The sequence below is a fragment of the Lucilia sericata genome, unplaced genomic scaffold (assembly GCF_015586225.1).
Source record: "Lucilia sericata isolate MDLA Ls3-8-SP2 unplaced genomic scaffold, ASM1558622v1 Contig000697F_arrow, whole genome shotgun sequence".
Classification (NCBI taxonomy): domain Eukaryota; kingdom Metazoa; phylum Arthropoda; class Insecta; order Diptera; family Calliphoridae; genus Lucilia; species Lucilia sericata.
The window spans coordinates 162,501-182,500 of NW_023994700.1; the positions used below are offsets into that span (position 1 = coordinate 162,501).

At 33.0% G+C, this 20,000-nt stretch overlaps 2 protein-coding genes across 4 annotated transcripts in view; one reads left to right on the top strand and one right to left on the bottom strand.

Moving 5' to 3' along the window:
• Positions 1 to 2,767, top strand: part of LOC119607477 (tetratricopeptide repeat protein 30 homolog) — a 6,735-nt gene extending 3,968 nt beyond the window's left edge. The window contains exons 5-9 of the mRNA XM_037961418.1: positions 1 to 227; positions 286 to 482; positions 537 to 747; positions 807 to 1,188; positions 2,529 to 2,767. The exon at positions 1 to 227 is cut by the window's left edge and continues 45 nt beyond it. Of these exons, the coding sequence (XP_037817346.1) occupies positions 1 to 227; positions 286 to 482; positions 537 to 747; positions 807 to 1,188; positions 2,529 to 2,659 (1,148 nt within the window). The 3' untranslated portion in view covers positions 2,660 to 2,767. The remainder of the gene's footprint in view (positions 228 to 285; positions 483 to 536; positions 748 to 806; positions 1,189 to 2,528) is intronic.
• Positions 2,768 to 6,379: 3,612 nt separating this feature from the next.
• Positions 6,380 to 20,000, bottom strand: part of LOC119607467 (putative cysteine proteinase CG12163) — a 41,931-nt gene continuing 28,310 nt past the window's right edge. For all 3 annotated transcript variants that reach the window (XM_037961392.1, XM_037961391.1, XM_037961393.1), the window contains 6 exons: positions 9,595 to 9,743; positions 9,134 to 9,522; positions 8,886 to 9,061; positions 8,651 to 8,823; positions 7,247 to 7,425; positions 6,380 to 7,181 (listed from right to left, as the gene is read on the bottom strand). In XM_037961392.1, coding sequence (XP_037817320.1) covers positions 6,913 to 7,181; positions 7,247 to 7,425; positions 8,651 to 8,823; positions 8,886 to 9,061; positions 9,134 to 9,522; positions 9,595 to 9,743 — 1,335 coding nt within the window. In that variant the 3' untranslated portion in view covers positions 6,380 to 6,912. The remainder of the gene's footprint in view (positions 7,182 to 7,246; positions 7,426 to 8,650; positions 8,824 to 8,885; positions 9,062 to 9,133; positions 9,523 to 9,594; positions 9,744 to 20,000) is intronic.

The window sequence follows — 20,000 nt, forward strand, 5'->3', positions numbered from 1 at the left end:
AAAGTGAACTAGATCCTGTAACTTTACACAACATGGCTCTGACAGATCCTCAGGGTCCAGTAGCAGGATTAAGAAAATTAGCTTTTCTCTTAGATTTGGGACCTCCCTCTTGTCCTAGGGAAACCTTTGCCAATATACTGCTTATTTGTTGCAAACATGAAATGTATGAAACTGCAGCCGATATACTGGCCGAACACACAAACTTGACGTACACCTATTTATCACAGGTATAAGGATTTAATACAATCCAAAGGAGGCTATAAACTAATATGTGTATTTTTGTAGTATCTTTATGAATTATTGGATGCTTTAATAACGGCCCAAGCTTCGGCAGAATTGGCTGAAAAGAAATTGGGCACTTTAGCCTCTAGTTTAGCGGGTAAATTGAGAAGTTTGGCGGCCAAGGTACAAGAAGTACGTTCGACTACCGATCAGAATGCCTTAAGGAATGCTTTGAAGGATTATGAAAACGCCTTGGAATTGTGAGTTTAGTTATTATTAATAATAACAGTAATTTAATAGTTTTATAACTTTAGATATTTGCCCGTGGTCATGGCCCGTGCTTGGATCTCCTGGCGTGATGATGATTTTGTGGGCGCTGAGAGAGAGTTTCGTTCTAGTGCTGAATTTTGTTCGGAAAATTCAATATGGCGTTTAAATGCTGGACATGTGCTCTTCATGCAGGGCGATAAGTACAAAGAAGCGGCTGCATTCTATGAACCCGTTATTAGACAACATGGCGACGATGTATATTATCTATTTCTCTATTTTAAAAGAATATGGTTCCGAATTTTTAATATTTTCAGATCATGTCTGTGTCGGCAGCTGTTCTGGCCAATCTTTGTGTCTCCTATATAATGACTTTTCAAAACGAAGAAGCCGAGGAACTCATGCGCAAAGTGGAAAAGGCGGAGGAACTTAAGGGCAACATGGGCAAACAGTATCATCATTTGTGCATCGTTAATTTAGTGGTGGGCACTTTGTATTGTGCAAAATCGAATTATGAATTTGGTTTATCACGTATTGCTCATGCTTTAGAGGGTGGTTCTGGTGCTAGACTTTATGCGGACACCTGGCTGCATGTTAAACGTTGTATTTTAGGTCTTTTGACGGGCATGGCAAAACAAAATATTATTTTACCATATCCCTCATTGCAGGAGGTGATGAATTTCTTGAAATCTTGTGAGAGTAAGCTACCAGTGATTAAAATTTCTTTATTGGGAACAAAAATTCGCACTGTTGCCAACTTTTTTCCCAAAAATATCGCTAAAGTCGACTGAAAAATAGCTAGAAAATAGCTAAATTCAAGACATTTTGAAAAATTTAGCGATAAATCGTCAAAATAATATTTATTATATGATTCTGAAAAGAAATAGCTAAAAAAACTAGCTAAATTTTTCAGATTTTTTATATTATTCTAAAAAGTCAGCGATTTATCGCTAAAATCTATATACATACGTAGGAATGGGATAGTGATACAAACACATCTTATAACAAACACATAAGAGAATCTTTTTTTATGTTAAATATTTTCACTTTGGGTTAGGAAAAATGTCAAGTTGAGGTTAATTTCGATATGCGACCCTAAACAGATTGCTTTAGAAATGTTGTAAAGATAAATTGAATTTCGAAATGCTGGCCTTTATGGATCGATCCTTTATTTTCGGCATAAAAGTAATTTTTATTTTTCCATTACAATACAATTACAAATTATATTCTAACCTAATTTACCGAGGGGGCTAGGGGCAAATATGGACCAAGCCCGATAAAATTTTGTGAATATATTTATATTTACATAATATTTTATTGTGGTGAATTTCATCGCGATATTTGTGTTTATAAGTTAATTTGGGACATTCAAGTAATTTTCTGAAGGGGACTTTGTATGGGAGCTAGGGTCAAATGAGGCCCGATCTTTATGAAATTTGGCAGGGTCATCAAGACTTATATAAAACTTAGTTGTGCCGTATTTTATCGATATATCTGTATATTTAACATAATTATGAGCTCAGAAACCCTTTTCGGGGGGTTCTGTTCTATGGGAGCTAGGTGAAATAATGAACCGAGTTTAACCATTTTCAATAGGCTTCGTCCTTGGGTCAAATAAAACGTGCGTGCCAAATTTCATCCAATTATCTTGAAAATTGCGACCTGTAGCTTGCGCACAAGATTTACATGGACTGGCTGGCTGTCCATGTCAGCCAGACGGACGGACGGACATAGCTTAATCGACTCAGAAAACGATTCTAAGCCGATTGGTATACTTTAAGGTCTAGGACGAATATTTTTGTATGTTACAAACATCAGCACAAATCCAATATACCCTCCCCACTAAAGTGGTGTAGGGTATAATGAATAAAAATGCCTTAAAATCTAAAGAAAAATCGCTAGATTTCCCGCTAATAGCTAAATCATATTTTTCCCCGCAAAATGGGATTAAAAATCGCTAGATTTGACGAGAAAATAGCTAAATTGGCAACAGTGAAAATTCGAAATCCATTTTTAATTTCAACTTTTTGTATTTTCAGTTAATGGCATTTTTACACCGGCGAATATTTATAGTGCCTCTGAAGAAGTTCCCGCCGAACCGCTAACCATTGGCTTAGAAGCTCGTAAGCTGCGATTACTTCTAATAAAATTAAGTGAATATGAACATTAAACTTAAACTTAAATAAAAAAATTCCCTCCCTGACACTTCATTCCTGTCATTACTTTGTTAAAAATGAAGATTTCTCGATCCCACACCTTTTCTAATACTCAGCATGATTCTGTCTTCTTTACATTCTTCAACTTTGTGAGATAGATAGATAGATAGATAGATAGATAGATAGATAGATAGATAGATAGATAGATAGATAGATAGATAGATAGATAGATAGATAGATAGATAGATAGATAGATAGATAGATAGATAGATAGATAGATAGATAGATAGATAGATAGATAGATAGATAGATAGATAGATAGATAGAATAGATAGATAGATAGATAGATAGATAGATAGATAGATAGATAGATAGCTAGATAGATAGATAGATAGATAGAAAGAGAGATTTCTGAAGAAGCAAATAATTAGGTAATTGAAGGGGCAGGTTGGTTGTTACCTGTAACTTTCTTTCGTCCCTAATGTCGTTCATAGTAATCTAATTACTCCATTTGTATTAAATATTTACACAGAAAAAGAGAGAAAAAAATACAAATATTTAAATAAAATCCTGTGACACATTTGTTTCTATTAGTAGAATTTATATTAATTTAATCTATTACTAATTTTTTTCAAACATAAAAACCGTAATAAAACCAACTTAATGAAAATGTTTAATGATTATTTATTAAATTGTTTTGTTTGTTTATATCTTTTTATACCCTCCACCACCATCAGTGGTGATAGAGGGTATATATAACTTTGTCATTCCGTGTGTAACACCAAGAAATATTCATCTGAGACCCAACAAAGTATATATATTCTGGGTCCTTATGAAATTCTGAGTCGATTTAGCTATGTCCGTCTGTCCGTCCGTCCGTCCGTCCGTCCGTCTGTCTGTCTGTCTGTGTAAAACACGCTCACGTTAAAACGAAGCAATATAATTTAACCAAATTCACCCAAAATATTCATTATTATCCGGTACAGTTTGGTATTGAAAATGAGCAAAATCGGTTCACATCGGGAAAAGTTATGAATCAAAATTTAAAACAACCTCGAAAAAAATAAGCATTTTTTACACTTTCTAATGTAATTTTCTCCAAAACTATGCAAGATAATTCCATGAAAATCACCATACATTCGTTTCTACACAAGATCTTGATCCGTGCAGAAAATTGCCAGAATCGGTCCACAATTTCATATACCTCCCATACAAAAGTACATATTCCCGGAAAATGGGTTTTTCGTTAATAACTTCCATCACAATGTCGATATCTTCACAAAATTTTACAAATTAAAATCTTATGTCAATAGAATTCTTTCAGAGAAAAATTTTCTGGATCGGTCCATAATTGGACATAGCTCCCATACAAGGTCCTCTCCCGAAAATCACTTAAACGCGCATAACTCATTACTAAATTAAGATATCCATATAAAATTTGGTATAAGTATTGCCCATATGCATAGAAATATTACTGTGAAAAATTTTTCCGATCGGTTCAAAATTAGTCATAGCTCCCATACAAGGTCCCCTCCCGAAAATCACTTAAACGCGCATAACTCATTACTAAATTAAGATATCCATACAAAATTTGGTATAAGTATTGCCCATATGCATAGAAATATTACTGTGAAAGTTTTTTCCGATCGGTCCATAATTGGTCATAGTTCCCATACAAGGTCCCCTCCCGAAAATCACTTAAACGCGCATAACTCATTACTAAATTAAGATATTCATATAAAATTTGGTATAAGTATTGCCCATATGCACAGAAATATTACTGTGAAAGTTTTTTCCGATCGGTCCATAATTGGTTATAGCTCCCATACAAGGTCCCCTCCCGAAAATCACTTAAACGCGCTTAACTCATTACTAAATTAAGATATCCATATAAAATTTGGTATAAGTATTGCCCATATGCATAGAAATATTACTGTGAAAGTTTTTTCCGATCGGTCCATAATTGGTCATAGCTCCCATACAAGGTCCCCTCCCGAAAATCACTTAAACGCGCATAAATCATTACTTAATTAAGATATCCATATAAAATTTGGTATAAAAATTGCCCACATGCATACAAATATTACTGTGAAAATTTTTTTGGATCGGTTCAAAATTGGTCATAGCTCCCATACGAGGTCCCCTCCCGAAAATCACTTAAACGCGCATAACTCATTACTGAATTAAGATATCCATACAAAATTTGGTATAAGTATTGACCATATGCATAAAAATGTTACTGTGAAAGTTTTTTCCGATCGGTCCATAATTGGTCATAGCTCCCATACAAGGTCCCCTGCCGAAAATCACTTAAACGCGCATAAATCATTACTTAATTAAGATATCCATATAAAATTTGGTATAAAATTACCCATATACACAGAAATATTACTGTGAAAGTTTTTTCCGATCGGTCCATAATTTGTCATAGCTCCCATACAAGGTACCCTCACGAAAATCACTTAAACGCGCATAACTCATTACTACATTAGGATATCCATATAAAGTTTGGCAGAAATATTGCTCATATACAGAGAAATATTACTGTGAAATTTTTTTCCGATCGGTCCATAATTGGTCATAGCTCCCATACAAGGTCCCCTCCCGAAAATCACTTAAACGCTCATTACTAACTATAAAGTTTGGCAGAAGTATTGCTCATATACAGAGAAATATTATTTTGAAATTGTTTTCCTATCGGTCCATAATTGATCATAGCTGCTAATAAGGTGCCTTTCAGAAAACACTTAAAGGCACATAACTCATTAGCAAATAGTGATACCCATAAAATATTTGGCATTAATACTATTTTTGTACACATAAATGTTATTTCAAAATTTTTTCACGATTAGTCCAACCTTGGTCATAGCTCCCATACAAGGTTCCCTCCCGAAAATCACTTAAACCCACATAATTCATTACCAAATATTGATATCCATACATTTAGCAAAATTATTGCTCTTATACACATAAATTACACTATAAAATTGTTTTACGATCGGTCCATATTTGGTCATAGCTCTCATACTAGGTCCCCTCCAGAAAATCACTTAAATGCACAATATTCATTACCAAATAATGATATAGATACAGAATTTTGAAATTTTGTCTTTATATATAATTCGTCATAGCTCTCATACAAGGTCCTTTTACGAAAATCTCTTAAACGCACATTACTCATTACCAAATAAAGCTATTGATACAAAATTTGGCACAAATATTAGTTTTGTATACAAAAATTCTATTTCAAGATTTCTCACGATCATAACATGGGTGCGGTCGGTCCCATACAAGGTTCCCTTCCGAAAATCACTTAAACACACATTACTTATTACTAAATTACGATATAGATACAAAATTTTACTGAAATATAGCTTTTATGTACAAAAATTTAACCGTATTTAACTAGTTGCATTATCAATTTGTGTAGATTATATATATGTATTTTGAAAATCCTTTAATTTTTCATACATATACATACATGCAAATTACTAAATATCGCTAAGCGCTACAAAAATATAAAGAAAATTGCGTTTGTAATGTTCAATAAATCTTGGAATTGTAATAGATTTAAGCTGTTTAAATCTTGGGATTTTTCAATTTAAGACATGAGATAACTTATTTCTACAAATATTTGACCAATTAGAAAAGTCTTAATATAAAAGTAGCTGGTGGAGGGTATTTAAGATTCGGCTCAGCCGAATTTAGCACTCTAACTTGTTTATATTCATTTATGACATTCCTTATTTTTTGTTTATTTATTTATAATAATTAGTTGTTGTTATTGTTATTAAATGTAGTACATAGTGTGTGCAATTAATAATAAGTGTTTATATGAGTGTGTGTGAGTATGTTTGTTGAGCATAAGTATATGTATGACTGTGATTAATTTTTTTTTGTTTGTGCTTTTTTTTTGTTGTATATAAGAAGATTATGATTATAATGAGATTTTGCTGCTTTTTTGCACAATTTATGACTTCTTTTTTTTGTTGTGGCTTTATATATTGTTGTTGTCATTTAATTACTAACATATGAAATATATAATTAAAACAAAAACACAAACAGAACATAACAGAAAAAAAACTAAAAAATTCACAATAAAAAATTACTAGTACGAATAAATGTGGTTGTTTGTTTTGTTGTAAAAAAATACGTATGTTTGAGGATTATAGGAGTTTTGTTTTTATCGTTTTGTTTTAGCTTTCATTTTACATATAAAATTGTATATTTAAATATTATGCGTTCGTTTATGTTTGCAACATTAATCTTAAATATCTAATACAGCACTACTGGCCATCTCGGTAACACCGCAAGTATTATCGCCACGATAAACACGATAATAACCCTGTTCACCCCATTTACTACCCCATGAATTCTTGATAATCCAATAGGGTAAAGATTTATTGAACGAGGGATATTCAGAGATACCAAAACCAACAATTAGGACGCCATGATCAAGATTCTTCTTAGAACAAAGCATTTTCCAGGGATGTGAGACACCGCCACGATAGAATTGCATGGCATTGGCATTGATACCTAGTGGGGAGGAATAATAGTTTTAGTAAAAAAATATTAAAAATTTACGAGAAAATCTTCCTTACCAATTGATATGGGTCCATTAGCAATCAACCATTGAGCCATAGCTGTTTCATTTTTAGGCAAATCTACATGACCCTTAACTTTAACATGAATTTTGGTTTTATTAAAATGACACTGTTCCTTGCGGGCATGATAAGGATAATCTGATTCCAATTCCAATCCTCCAATCTTTTCAATGGCACTAAAAAAATTAAAAAGTCAAAATATGAGCAATTTGTCAGAAGCTGAGTAATTTTTCTAAACAAAAAGTTGTCAGAATCTGTACACTTTTTTAAGGATATAGTTGCTAGCATCCAAGCAACTTTCCTATAGAAAAAGTTGTTAGAATAAGGGCAGATTTTCTAAAGTAAGAATTGTCAGAATCGGAGCTATATTTCTACAGAAAAAGTTGTCAGAATTTGAACAAGTTATCTGAACAACAAGTTCTCAGAATCTGAGCACTTTTCCTAAGAAAAGAGTTGCTGTAATCTCAGCATGTCTTTTTAGAATAAGTTGCTAGAATCTGAGCAACTTTTCTAAAGAAAAAGCTGCTTTTTTTGAGAAAAAGTTGCTAGTAACTGAGCAACTTTTATTAAGAAAAAATTGTCAGGATCTGAGTAACTTTTGTAAAGTAAAAGTTGTCAGAATTTGAGCAACCTTTCTACCGAAAAAGATCAGTTGCTGTCGTAGAAACATGTAATCTCTTTCTGTCAGAATCTGAGCAATTTGTCTAAAGAAAAAGTTGTCGGAATCTGAACAACTCTTATAAAAAAAAGGTTGGCTGAATCTAAACAACTTCTGAAACTGTTCTAAAGAAAAAGTTGTCAAAATCTGAGCAACTATTCTCAAGAAAAATGTGTCAGAATGGGAGCAACTTTTCTTAAAAGTTGTTTGAATGGGAGTAACTTTTTTAAAGAAATAGTTGTCAGAATGGAAGCAACTTTTCTTAAGAAAAAGTTGCCAGAATGGTAGCAACTTTTTTAAAGAAATAGTTGTCAGAATGGAAGCAACATTTCTAAAGAAAAAGTTGTCAGAATCAAACCAATTTTCTAAACAAAAAGTTGCCGCAATCTGAACAACTCTTCTTAAGAAAATGTTGGCTGAATATGAACAACTTCTGAAACTCTTCTAAAGGAGAAGTAGTCCAAATCTGAGAAACTTTTCATAAGAAAAAGTTTTTACAATCTGAGCAACTTTTTTTATGAAAAAATTGTCAGAAACTGAGCAACTTTTTTAAGAACAAGTTGTCAGAATTTAAGCAAATTTTCTAAAGAAAAATTTGTCAGAATGTGAGCAACTTTTCTAAAGAAAAAGGTGTCCAATGAACAACTTTTTCTAAAGAATAGGTTGTCAGAATCTGAACAACTTTCATAAAGAAAAAGTTGTTAAAATCTGAACAATAATTCATAATAATTCCTTAAACTTACTCAAAAGCATTATCAGGCAAACCACCATTACAAGCTGAGTCCGAGGTATCACAATCCAACAATTCCTGTTCGGAGTATTCCTCTAAAACACCAGTTTTAACTGCATGTAAACCTTCAATATTACCAGTTACACTGAAAGCCCAGCAGGAACCACAATTGCCTTGATTTTTGACCTTCAAAGAAGAAAATGAAGTTAAAATTTTAGAAATAAATCCATTAATTAAAAAAAAATTACCGGTGAGACTACACCCTTAGAACGCCAATCGAATTCTTTGGGTAGCTCAACATCAGGAATGGTAGCTTTAGGGGTGGCAGCGGCTTTAACTGGATCTCTTTGCCACAAACCGGTACGTTGTTTGTATTCAGTGCTGGTCAAATCGGCAAATTCAGTAATGCCATATTTAGCACTGCCTGTAATTAAAATTGAAACGAAAGATTGTAGTTTTTCTTTTAAAGAAATTTAATGGGATTTCCATTCCTTACCCATTTCGTTTTCATTCAATTGTCTAATCATTTCCAAATTCTGCTTAAATATACGCATACGCATTTGTCTTTCCATGGAGGTGTGATAGCGACGATTATATTTTATTTGGAATTTCGCAAATAAATGTTCTACTTTACTTAAACTGTGATGATTTTGTTTTTTGTGTGATTTCTTTTCGGCATATTCTACAGAACGGCTGTGACGTTTTTTCACCAACTCTTTATTGGGACAATTAATGGTTACCTCATTACCATCTTTCAACCAGGCACGAGACCATATTTGCACCTCACATCTTTCCTCTTTGCCATCGGCAGCAATGAGATCACAATCGATTTTAGTTAAAGTACCAGCAACAGTTTGTTTGGTGGCAGCATGAACTTTGGAAATTCTTTTAAAAGTAAAGATTTTAAAAAGTTTTAAAGTTATATTTAAAGAGTTTGATGAAAAATGTAATACTTACTTGTAGGAGGGACCATCACCACTGGCTAGTTTACTTAATGAGTTTTGCAATTCTTTTTCGGCATCCTCGTTACTGAATTTCTCCACTCCTCCTACGATTGCGTTTCCTTCACTACGTTTGAGTCTGCGTACAAACGGTTCTTCTTCGATCTATATTTGAAAAAAATATTAAAATTGAAATAATTAGTAAGAGATTGTTTCAATGGAATTCTAGGAAATAATGAAAATCTGAACAAATTTTCTAAAGAAAAAGTTGTCAGAATCGAAGTAAGATACTGAACCAGTCGTAATGAATCATATTATATTAATTTTCACAAAATTTAGATCTTTCTAAACAAAAAATACTTTAAGAAAAATAAATTGTGCATCAGAAATTATATTCCAGACCTTTTGGATTTACGTAATTGTGATTTATTTTACTGAATAAAAGTATTACAAATTTAATGATGATCCTTCTCTCTCTCTCTTTCTCTGTCACCTTTCGACCGCATTAATTATATAAATATTTACGTTTTTATATTATACGATTTTATTACATAAAAACTTAACTGATGATGATAATGATTATCATCATCATTTATATACAAATATTTGTATACAAATACATTAAATGAAAAGACTATGTGTTGTATTTGATTAAAGGTGGCAGAAAACGTTAAATAAAATTTAATCAGTAAATTAACAACAACGACAAAATGAATGCAAAAAATATAAAATAAAATAAAAGGAACCCTTTTGTATATTTCTGTTGCTGGAGTATAGACAGACATTTTAATACATACAATTACATTTCTACAAAATACTCAGATCCATCCATACTGTCTCTCTCTCCTTAAAATTACATAAAATAAAATAAATGAATGTAATGAAAAATCATTGCCTGACATGATGACTTTTTCGTTCGTTTTTTTTTTTTTTGGTCTCTTCTTTAACTTATTGTGGGTCTCGGTTTTGCTTCAACTCTGGCGTCTGGATTTCTTTGCTAGCGTTTGCATGTGGTTGGTTTAATTAAAATAATCAGGTTATCATGTAAAAACATGTTCAAGCACCTCCCTTGTCCAATTCACCTCTGTCGCCTATTTCTTTTGCCGATAGTAGTATGTGTATTTTTAAGCAAGACATTTTATTACAAACTCGTAAATAGACGTATGATTATTGTTTGTAGGGAATACTAGAAAATATAACTGCAAGTTGCAGCACAAGAAAGGTATGAATTATGTAAACATCACGATTCGGATTATGGACTGCACTTCTTGCGATTTAAACGAATGAAGGAAGACTTCTGTGTTCAATCTTTATATTTCAATGAAATTTTCACATAAGTGAAAAACAGTCCTGCTAATTAGAGCCCAACTAAATCTTGTTTATTTCGTAATTAGATTGAAAAGATATCAAGGATCCATCGGTAGTTTGTCTATGAAAGACGTTTCTAACCGACCAACTAACTAACTAACTAACTAACTAACTAACTACTAACTAACTAACTAACTAACTACTAACTAACTAACTAACTAACTAACTAACTAACTAACTAACTAACTAACTAACTAACTAACTAACTAACTAACTAACTACTACTAACTAACTAACTAACTAACTACTAACTAACTAACTACTAACTAACTAACTAACTAACTAACTAACTAACTAACTAACTACTAACTAACTAACTAACTAACTAACTAACTAACTAACTAACTAACTAACTAACTAACTAACTAACTAACTAACTAACTAACTAACTAACTAACTAACTACTAACTAACTAACTAACTAACTAACTAACTAACTAACTAACTAACTAACTAACTAACTAACTAACTAACTAACTAACTAACTAACTAACTAACTAACTAACTAACTAACTAACTAACTAACTAACTAACTAACTAACTAACTAACTAACTAACTAACTAACTAACTAACTAACTAACTACTAACTAACTAACTAACTAACTAACTAACTAACTAACTAACTAACTAACTAACTAACTAACTAACTAACTAACTAACTAACTAACTAACTAACTAACTAACTAACTAACTAACTAACTAACTAACTAACTAACTAACTAACTAACTAACTAACTAACTAACTAACTAACTAACTAACTAACTAACTAACTAACTAACTAACTAACTAACTAACTAACTAACTAACTAACTAACTAACTAACTAACTAACTAACTAACTAACTAACTAACTAACTAACTAAGTACTAACTAATAACTAACTAACTAACTAACTAACTAACTAACTAACTAACTACCTAACTAACTAACTAACTAACTAACTAACTAACTAACTAACTAACTAACTAACTAACTAACTAACTAACTTAGTGTCTACAACTCTCAATCAATTTTTCTTGAATGAGGAGTAAGACTTTAGGAAAAATTCAAAAATTTCAATTACTCAAAGCAGAACACTGATCTCTCTTTTGACTTCTAAAGAAGCTCCATCAGTCGTGTTCGAGTGATTACACTTCCTTGCGATTTAACAAAATTCGTAAAATTCGATCAAGTGCCTAAGAGCCCTACTTAAAAGACAAAGGTTGCTTTAAAATGGTCAGTTGTTGATTGATTTTCCAGTTCCGTACAGAGAATCATTCAAAATCGAATATTCTCTCAATGAACAACCGTTTTTTTAAGCTGCACGGATTCAATAGTCTAAAGCAAAGACTATTAGTTTATGGCCTCTTTTAACCTTGGTTCAATAGTTTTAATGAACAGATATCATTCTATGGAGCTATGGATCTTACGATATATAAAACTGCGCCATTCCTGGTCGAGTTATTACATTCTAGATTTTTTTAAGACTTCGAATTCAGAATAATAATGATACTTTATGCTATTAGATAAGGACAATTTTGAATATTTGAATAGTAATAGTTTGGATTCAGGATGCGTACGCTAAATTAACTCATAGTGTTCCATGTCGATCTAATTTTTTTTTTTTTTTTTTTTGCGAAATTTGCTTAAAACATGGTGAGACCAATATCAATTACTGCTTGATTTAAAACGGTCGATTCACTAGCCCAAAGAGATTGCAGTTCTTTACAGATTGTATTTACTTATAGAAGAGGATTCTTTGGTTCTACAATTTCTTTACAAACGAGGATCAATCTTCGTGGAATTGGAAGTGAGTACAATATTTTAAGATAGAAATTCGGTAAATAACACAGTCCAAGAAAATTTGAAGAAATCGAAATCCAGGAAACAATGTTTGTGTCAAGCTTTAGGTAAAGATATCTTAAAGAAGGAACCAAATATAACGTAGTTTATACCTTTATTTTAAAGTCGACTGAATGGACTTTCAGATGATATATAAAATTTTCTATACCAGGAATTCTTAGCTCTATTATAACATCACAAATATGGCCCAGAAAGTTTATTTATGAAAAACAGATATGATGGAGAAATTCTGAGTCCAGATTCGAGTTCAGAGCAGATCAGATTAAAGTTAAAAACATGTTGGTTGTGTTATCTGTGAATGTAGAATATCTAACTAGCTAAAGTTTGTAGAAGATCCTAAGGGACACGATTCCTAGCTGTGACGAAGATATCACGATAACTTCTTGATATTGAAGATGTTTTAAGTTTTCATTTAAAAATGAATTAATTCCTTCAATAAACTGTTGTGCAATGAATTACTTAAAAAGTCTCTCACACATTAAATGTTTTAAAACCATCCAATCCAGAGAGACAGATGCATGAAAACATGTACTGGCATGTGGCAACAGACAACATACAACAACAACTACAACAAATAATTTGCACAAAGGACACAAAATAGAAAAAAAGAAAAGCCATCTCATAGAATGGTTAAAATACTATACTCAAACTATAGTTTATTTTATTTTCTTATGTGGAATACATACATGTTACCCAAATGAACACACATGACGATAGGAAAGGCGATGCTGATGATGATGATGATGAAGTGTGGTTGCCAGTGTTGATGATGACAACAATGATGAAGAAACCAAATGCATAAAAAGAGCAAATCGACCGTAAGTGTTTTATTCAACTGGGCCAACATACTGTTTCAAGAGTTTCATCATTTTGTTCGTTATGAACAAAAAAAGAAATGCTGTGACATGAAGAATATGAATGACCCCAATATGAATAGTAGTTCAAAATAAATAAAAGTCTCAAGTATTTTTCATATGACGTTGAAATTTTGTCTTTGGAATTGAAATTAATAGTGGTTGGATGTGGATACCCCCCCTTATCTATTATGTAAACGTAAATAATCTTATTTACCCATTGAATGATCAAATTAGTGGAACTCAGGAAAATGCAACTTTAACAAAATTACTCTAATATTTTCCTGTCAAACAGAAAAACATAATAGAGAACTTTGAGTAAAAAAGCTTTTGAGTAGAATATTTTTATTTTACATAATATCTTGCTATTCCTAATATCAGTTTAGAATACCCAGTCTATATTTATTCCTCTTCAATATCATGGCTCCCACTAAAGTATGATAATGTATGGTTCATAAAATCTATTGTAATTTGAATTAATTCAATTTCATTCAAACTATAAAATAATTTTAAAATAATGATTATAACCCTCAAGTAATTGAACACACAAATCTTATCCAGCTATTGAAAAGCTAGTCAATGATTTGGAAAGCATACACTATTTCTTTAAATATTGACGTTTCATTTTATTATACTCCTCCACATAGCAGTGCGCACACAAATCTCTTAAATAATCTCCAAACAATAAAAGTTTCATAAACAAAAGCTGCAGCACTATATGTTTGTTTGTAAAGGGGGTTCCGATAAAAGCGGGTCTAAGGTGGTATCAGATATTTCACGAAACGTAAGATTTGTGAGAACTTCGCTAGGGTGAAAGCTCTCTCACCAAGGTAACATGCTCCCCGGGGGGCATGTTACCTTGGTGAAATCTCCATCTTGGTGTTATTATAATATCCCGGGGAAAAGAAGTGTTACCAATACCCTAGACAGCTGGGACTATAAAATGGTGATGATCAAATATATCCTTGGAATGATTTGACATGGGGTTGAACCATAGTACCATATAATCTGATACTACGGGTGACCAGTATGACTTGTCCTGGATGGTCAGCTATGTCATATACATACATATGTCTGTATTCTCTCTCCGATGCTGTTGCCATCTCAACAAATGTCGCTGGGTGATGTGACAGAGCAACTTATGCTGGATTCCTGAACCCGTTGAGTATCTCTTAATCTACGCTTAGTAGGGTGCCAGTATAGTTTGGAGAATTCTCAGGTTGACACTTGGTGGTTGCCTGTCATTCCGTAGGTCGTTATTTATGGTCTCATAATGAAACTGATGTATTTGTTTAACGTTCGGGAAAGACTCCTCTGCCCGACAGAAGACTAGTACTGATTTAGTAGACCTTTTACTTCAGGGTAGTTCTCCGTTCTGTTGCCATCCCAACAGGATGCATATTGTTTAATGCTACGCGACAGGGCCACCACTCTACTTGTTGGGCCAATTATTGGATTCGAATTTGACTCTGACATACAGAGGGACCTCGATTTATTGTCTGGGTATTTCGGTCTACCAAATACTACGTCTCTAGGTATTGTTGCCGAATCAACAGTGTGGTTGCGTGGGCTTTAAAAGGTTAAGGAATGCTCTGAAATGGGTCATTAGTTGATGGGGATTGCATTTTAAATAATGCAATCTTTCATGACATCTAAAGGGTGGTCACTTTCTGGTATGCCGGAAGATTGATTTCTCCTGATGTTGTGGTTGTCTCTCCTTATATTGTCTCTTTGATCCCATGTTGTCTGTCATTCCGCAACGGGCCTACTATGGCAAGAGATTAGATAGGTCGAGTACTTTAGCAAAGTGTTATACATGGACCGGCACAGTTATGTAGGAGGAGTGTCTGGTAGACCGTTCTCAAGTCTACCCTGTCAAGATAGGTGTTCACGTTAAGCACTTAAACATTCTAACACCAATGGTGGTTCGCTAAGGTATCATGGTTCCAGGTGGAAGTACCAACATTGCAATGGGTATACAATTGGAAATATACAGGTCGTAGTATGGGAATTGGTAAGAATTATTCTTGTATTTGTGATTTGAACTCAAGAATTACAAATTGATCACGACATACATCATTGAAGTTTATTTTCGTACTAGTAGCTGAGATCCAGGTGAAGATATACTTACTTTCATCTAACCGTAGGTCATCGTAGCGCAAGTATAAAAACGACCAATTTCGACAACACATCAGTTTTGCTTGGAATTTGATCGACAGATCTTATATTCGTAACACCACGTCAAAATTACTCCACTTTTAGTTTAAATAAAAATCAAGAATACCACAACCACAGTATGTTTTATTCCAATAATCTGTCTTTTTGGAAAACCCTTTACTTACAACACATATTGTGCTTCCATAAGGACCATGAATAGTGGGAGTTTATGAACAATAAGGAATATTTAAATAATACTCTACCATTGGTATTAAAATACAAGGGATTTCAGAACGGAAATTTAATTAAAAGAAAATTAAAATTTACAAGATAAATAACCGGAAAATGAAAGGGTCTATTTAATCTAGATGAAAATACTGAGAACACCAATTGAGAAAACCTTTTGAGATATCAAATCGGCAGAAATATACTTAGGCCTCCACCGGGCTAGTTGTGCGCCTCTACTAATGTGTCTGTTGGGAATCGGACCTACAACTACCTACCTGACAGACTAAAATACTAACTACAAACCTAACGGGGGGACTCTATAAATGATACAAATTTAGGTACTAACTGTAATATCCCTTTAAAATGACTTATTATTATAGCGTAGCGTATCAGCAGTTAAGTAGTAATATATTGTTGTTCTTTCCGTTAGTTACTACTCTTCCTATTTTTTTGTTATTTACACCAGCAGTGAGTCCTTAACTAAGTACTACTTCAAAAGTTTCTAAATGACAAGTTTTTGTTTATGCTTTTTAAATGGATTATTCTTCAAGGGTGGTAAAAAGTCATCATCATCTGATGAATGAATGATGTAAAATTTTGGATAAAATACTATGTAACCTTCTTTACACATACAATTTTTTGATGTGTGTAGGTGTATTTTTAATATATTCTGCAGGTTTCGGAACTGGTTCAATTAGTTATCGGCTAAACTGGTTGAAAGTCTTTCAGGCTAATTTTAGAGAAGTCAAGAGACGTGCTCGGTACAAACATAAACACGTCACTTTTACGCCCACCTATTATAAAAAAGGTATGATGCGAGACTAGTTTACAAGAAACTTGTGGGCTAAACTTGATGTTGATTGGAGGACATGCCTCTTTCTACGCCCACATTAGTATAATGTCTAAGACAGACATAAAATGTCTGTATAACTATAAACATGTTGTCTGAAAGCACATTCTGTTTATTTCATGTATAACTCCTCTAAGTTCCGTTCAGTCTAGTCGACAAAATGTACCAAATTATTATCCAAAACTGCAGGGTCCTAACTATGTAAATATGTTTATGTAAAAGTAAAAATAATCGTAGTTGAAATCATTCTTATACTTATTTATAAAACAAATTAAAAAAAAACGTAACAGAAATCATATTGTTTATTCTCATTCATCTTCAAGAACTTTTACTTCTGTTACCGATGACAACGACACTTGTGTTTGTGTGCTTTTCAATCTTCTCTACCTCTCCCCCACCCCCAGGAAAGATGTGAAGAACGAGTAAATAAAGGCAACAATTTTATGGGATTATATTGCACATGATTGAATTTAAGAAAAGGGGATTAGAGTAATTAAATTGTTACGTTTTCAACTTGCAAATGGTAAGTATCACTAAAAAGTGCGAAAGTTTTGTAATAAATTTATTTTAATTTGATGTGTAAAGTTTTGCTAAAGTAATAAAGAAGGGAAGAAAACAAATTATTAAATGGTGTTTGTAATACCGTTAGAATAATGTAAATTAACCGTTGATAATTAGAAAAAAGGGGTTGTTGAATTTTAAGTTTCTGTTGAGCAGGGACCACAAAAAATATGAGGGGGAACGTGAGTTGTCGTATGAAATATCAAGAACAATGGGTTGTGGGGGTTTCTAAAGTCGCCTGAATATACTAACAAGAGGGAATAGAACATGCCCCGTTCATTGGAAAACATCAGCCGGATTTATGGTCCAGATTTGTTTAATATAGGAACTGTCAAAGTTTTACCCAGACAGATAACTTTCCAAAGTTGTATGTAAATAAAGAAATAAGAAACAAGGCTCCAAAGTCAATATTACTCGGTAAACCCTCAAAACGTTATCCCCAACGTTAAACTAACTCAGGACACAAAGAAAACGAAACATTAATCCTATTCATCTCAAACGCTCCATAAAATGTCCATCAAAAATTATATTAATGATTTTGAATTTAGAATTTCAATCGGTCCCAAGAGCAATATTTCACAAACTGAAAACAACTCCTAAGGATTACTTCCGTCTAAAAACAAATACCAAATAATCATCATACAATCAGCATCCAATGACATTTAAATGTTTGAAAATAAAAGTAATTTTCTTCTTTCAACTCAAAATTCAGGAGAATGAACAATGAATCTTGTTTTTGTGAATTTTAAATTGAGAAAACAACACACGTCTAATGCAAAAATGACAAAATGAACAACAACACAGTATCAAAACACAAGCACACAAATACACAAACAACAGCAACATTACCGGCAATAACAATAATAACAATTTCTTTATGGATACCAACACGTTTTCCCAAGTAATTTCGTAATTAAACACTGAATAAACGAACGAATGAAATAATAAATGAAAGAATAAATGCTAAACGTAAATGAATGTTTTCATGTGAGTGACTCCAATGAATTAGTGAGTGAGTTTGCTCCTACTATTGGAGGTGGGTGGGTGGGTTTAAATGTGTGCAGAAAAATCAAACAGACTGACAAAACTATAAACACAGAAACACTAACAATTGTTAAGTGAGACAAATTCCCCTAAAAGTACTTAGGAGAGTAGAGTGAATGGTGATCAGGTATGGAAAGTTGGGAAATTGAAATAGTGCAAAAGTTTTCCTAGTCTGTTAACTGTCTATTGATTAGTCTGTGGACTAATCAAGTGCTAGTCTATGGACTAATTTATGAGCTATTTTATGGACAAGTCAATGCACTCTATCGGCAAGTCTATGGGCTTGATTAAGAACCAGTCAGGTTACCTGTGGATTAGTCTAAACACTAGTCTATGGACTAGCCTATGAACTCGTCTAAGGAGTAGTCTATGGACTAGTATTTGGACTAGTCTATGAATTAGTATTTGGACTAGTTTATGGACTAGTATTTGGACTAGTCTATGGACTTGTCTATGGACTAGTATATGGACTAGTTTATTGACTAGTCTATGGACTAGTCTATGGACTAGAGTCCGCGCTAGTCTATGGACTAGTCTATGAACTAGTCTATGAATTAGTGTATGGACTAGTATATGGACTAGTTTGTTGACCAGACTTTGGACTAGTTTATGCACTAGACTCTGGGCTAGCCTATGGACTAGTCACCGGACTAGTCTATGAGTTAGTCTATGGAAAGTCTATGGACTAGACTCCGGACTAGTATATGGACTAGACTTTGGACTAGTCTATTTACTGGTGTGGAATAGCCTATGGACTAGACTCTGGACTAGTCTGTGGAATTGTCTATTCTGTGGACCAGTCTATGGACAAATCTATGGAAAGACTATGGACTAGTCTATTTACAGGTGTGGACTAGTCTATGGACTGGTCTATGGAAAAGTATGTTCTGTGGACCATTCCATTGACTAGTCTACTGAATAGTCTATGCTCTAGTCTATGGACTAACCTATGGACAGTCTACGGATTAGTCTATGGCCTGGTCTATGGATTAGTCTATGGACTGTTTTATGGATTAGTCTATGGACTAGACTGTGGACTCGTCTATTTACTGGTGTGGACTAGTCTATGCAATAGTCTGTTGACCATTCTGTGGACCTGTCCATTGACTAGTGTAGTGAATAGCCTATGTACTAGTGTATGGACTAACCTATGGAACAGTTTATGGATTAGACCATGCACTAGTCTATTGACTAGTCCATGCACTAGTCTATACTAAAGACTAATATATGTCTAGTCTTTAGACTAGTCTATGGACTACCCTCTGGACAAGTCTAAAGAACTAAAAAAACTAACTAAATTTCAACATTGTTCAATTTTCCAACCCTGATGATACTGCTACGTTAAGGTACACTTGTGTATCAGAAAACAAAATGTCTAACATTTATTTATCATTTTCCTTAGTATAGTTGTTGTTTTTGTTGTTGCTATGTTCATTATTTAAACAACAAATAATAATGAGCAACACGGGAGTAGTTTATGAGAAATTCGCAAAACATACAAAATAACAAAACAAGAAG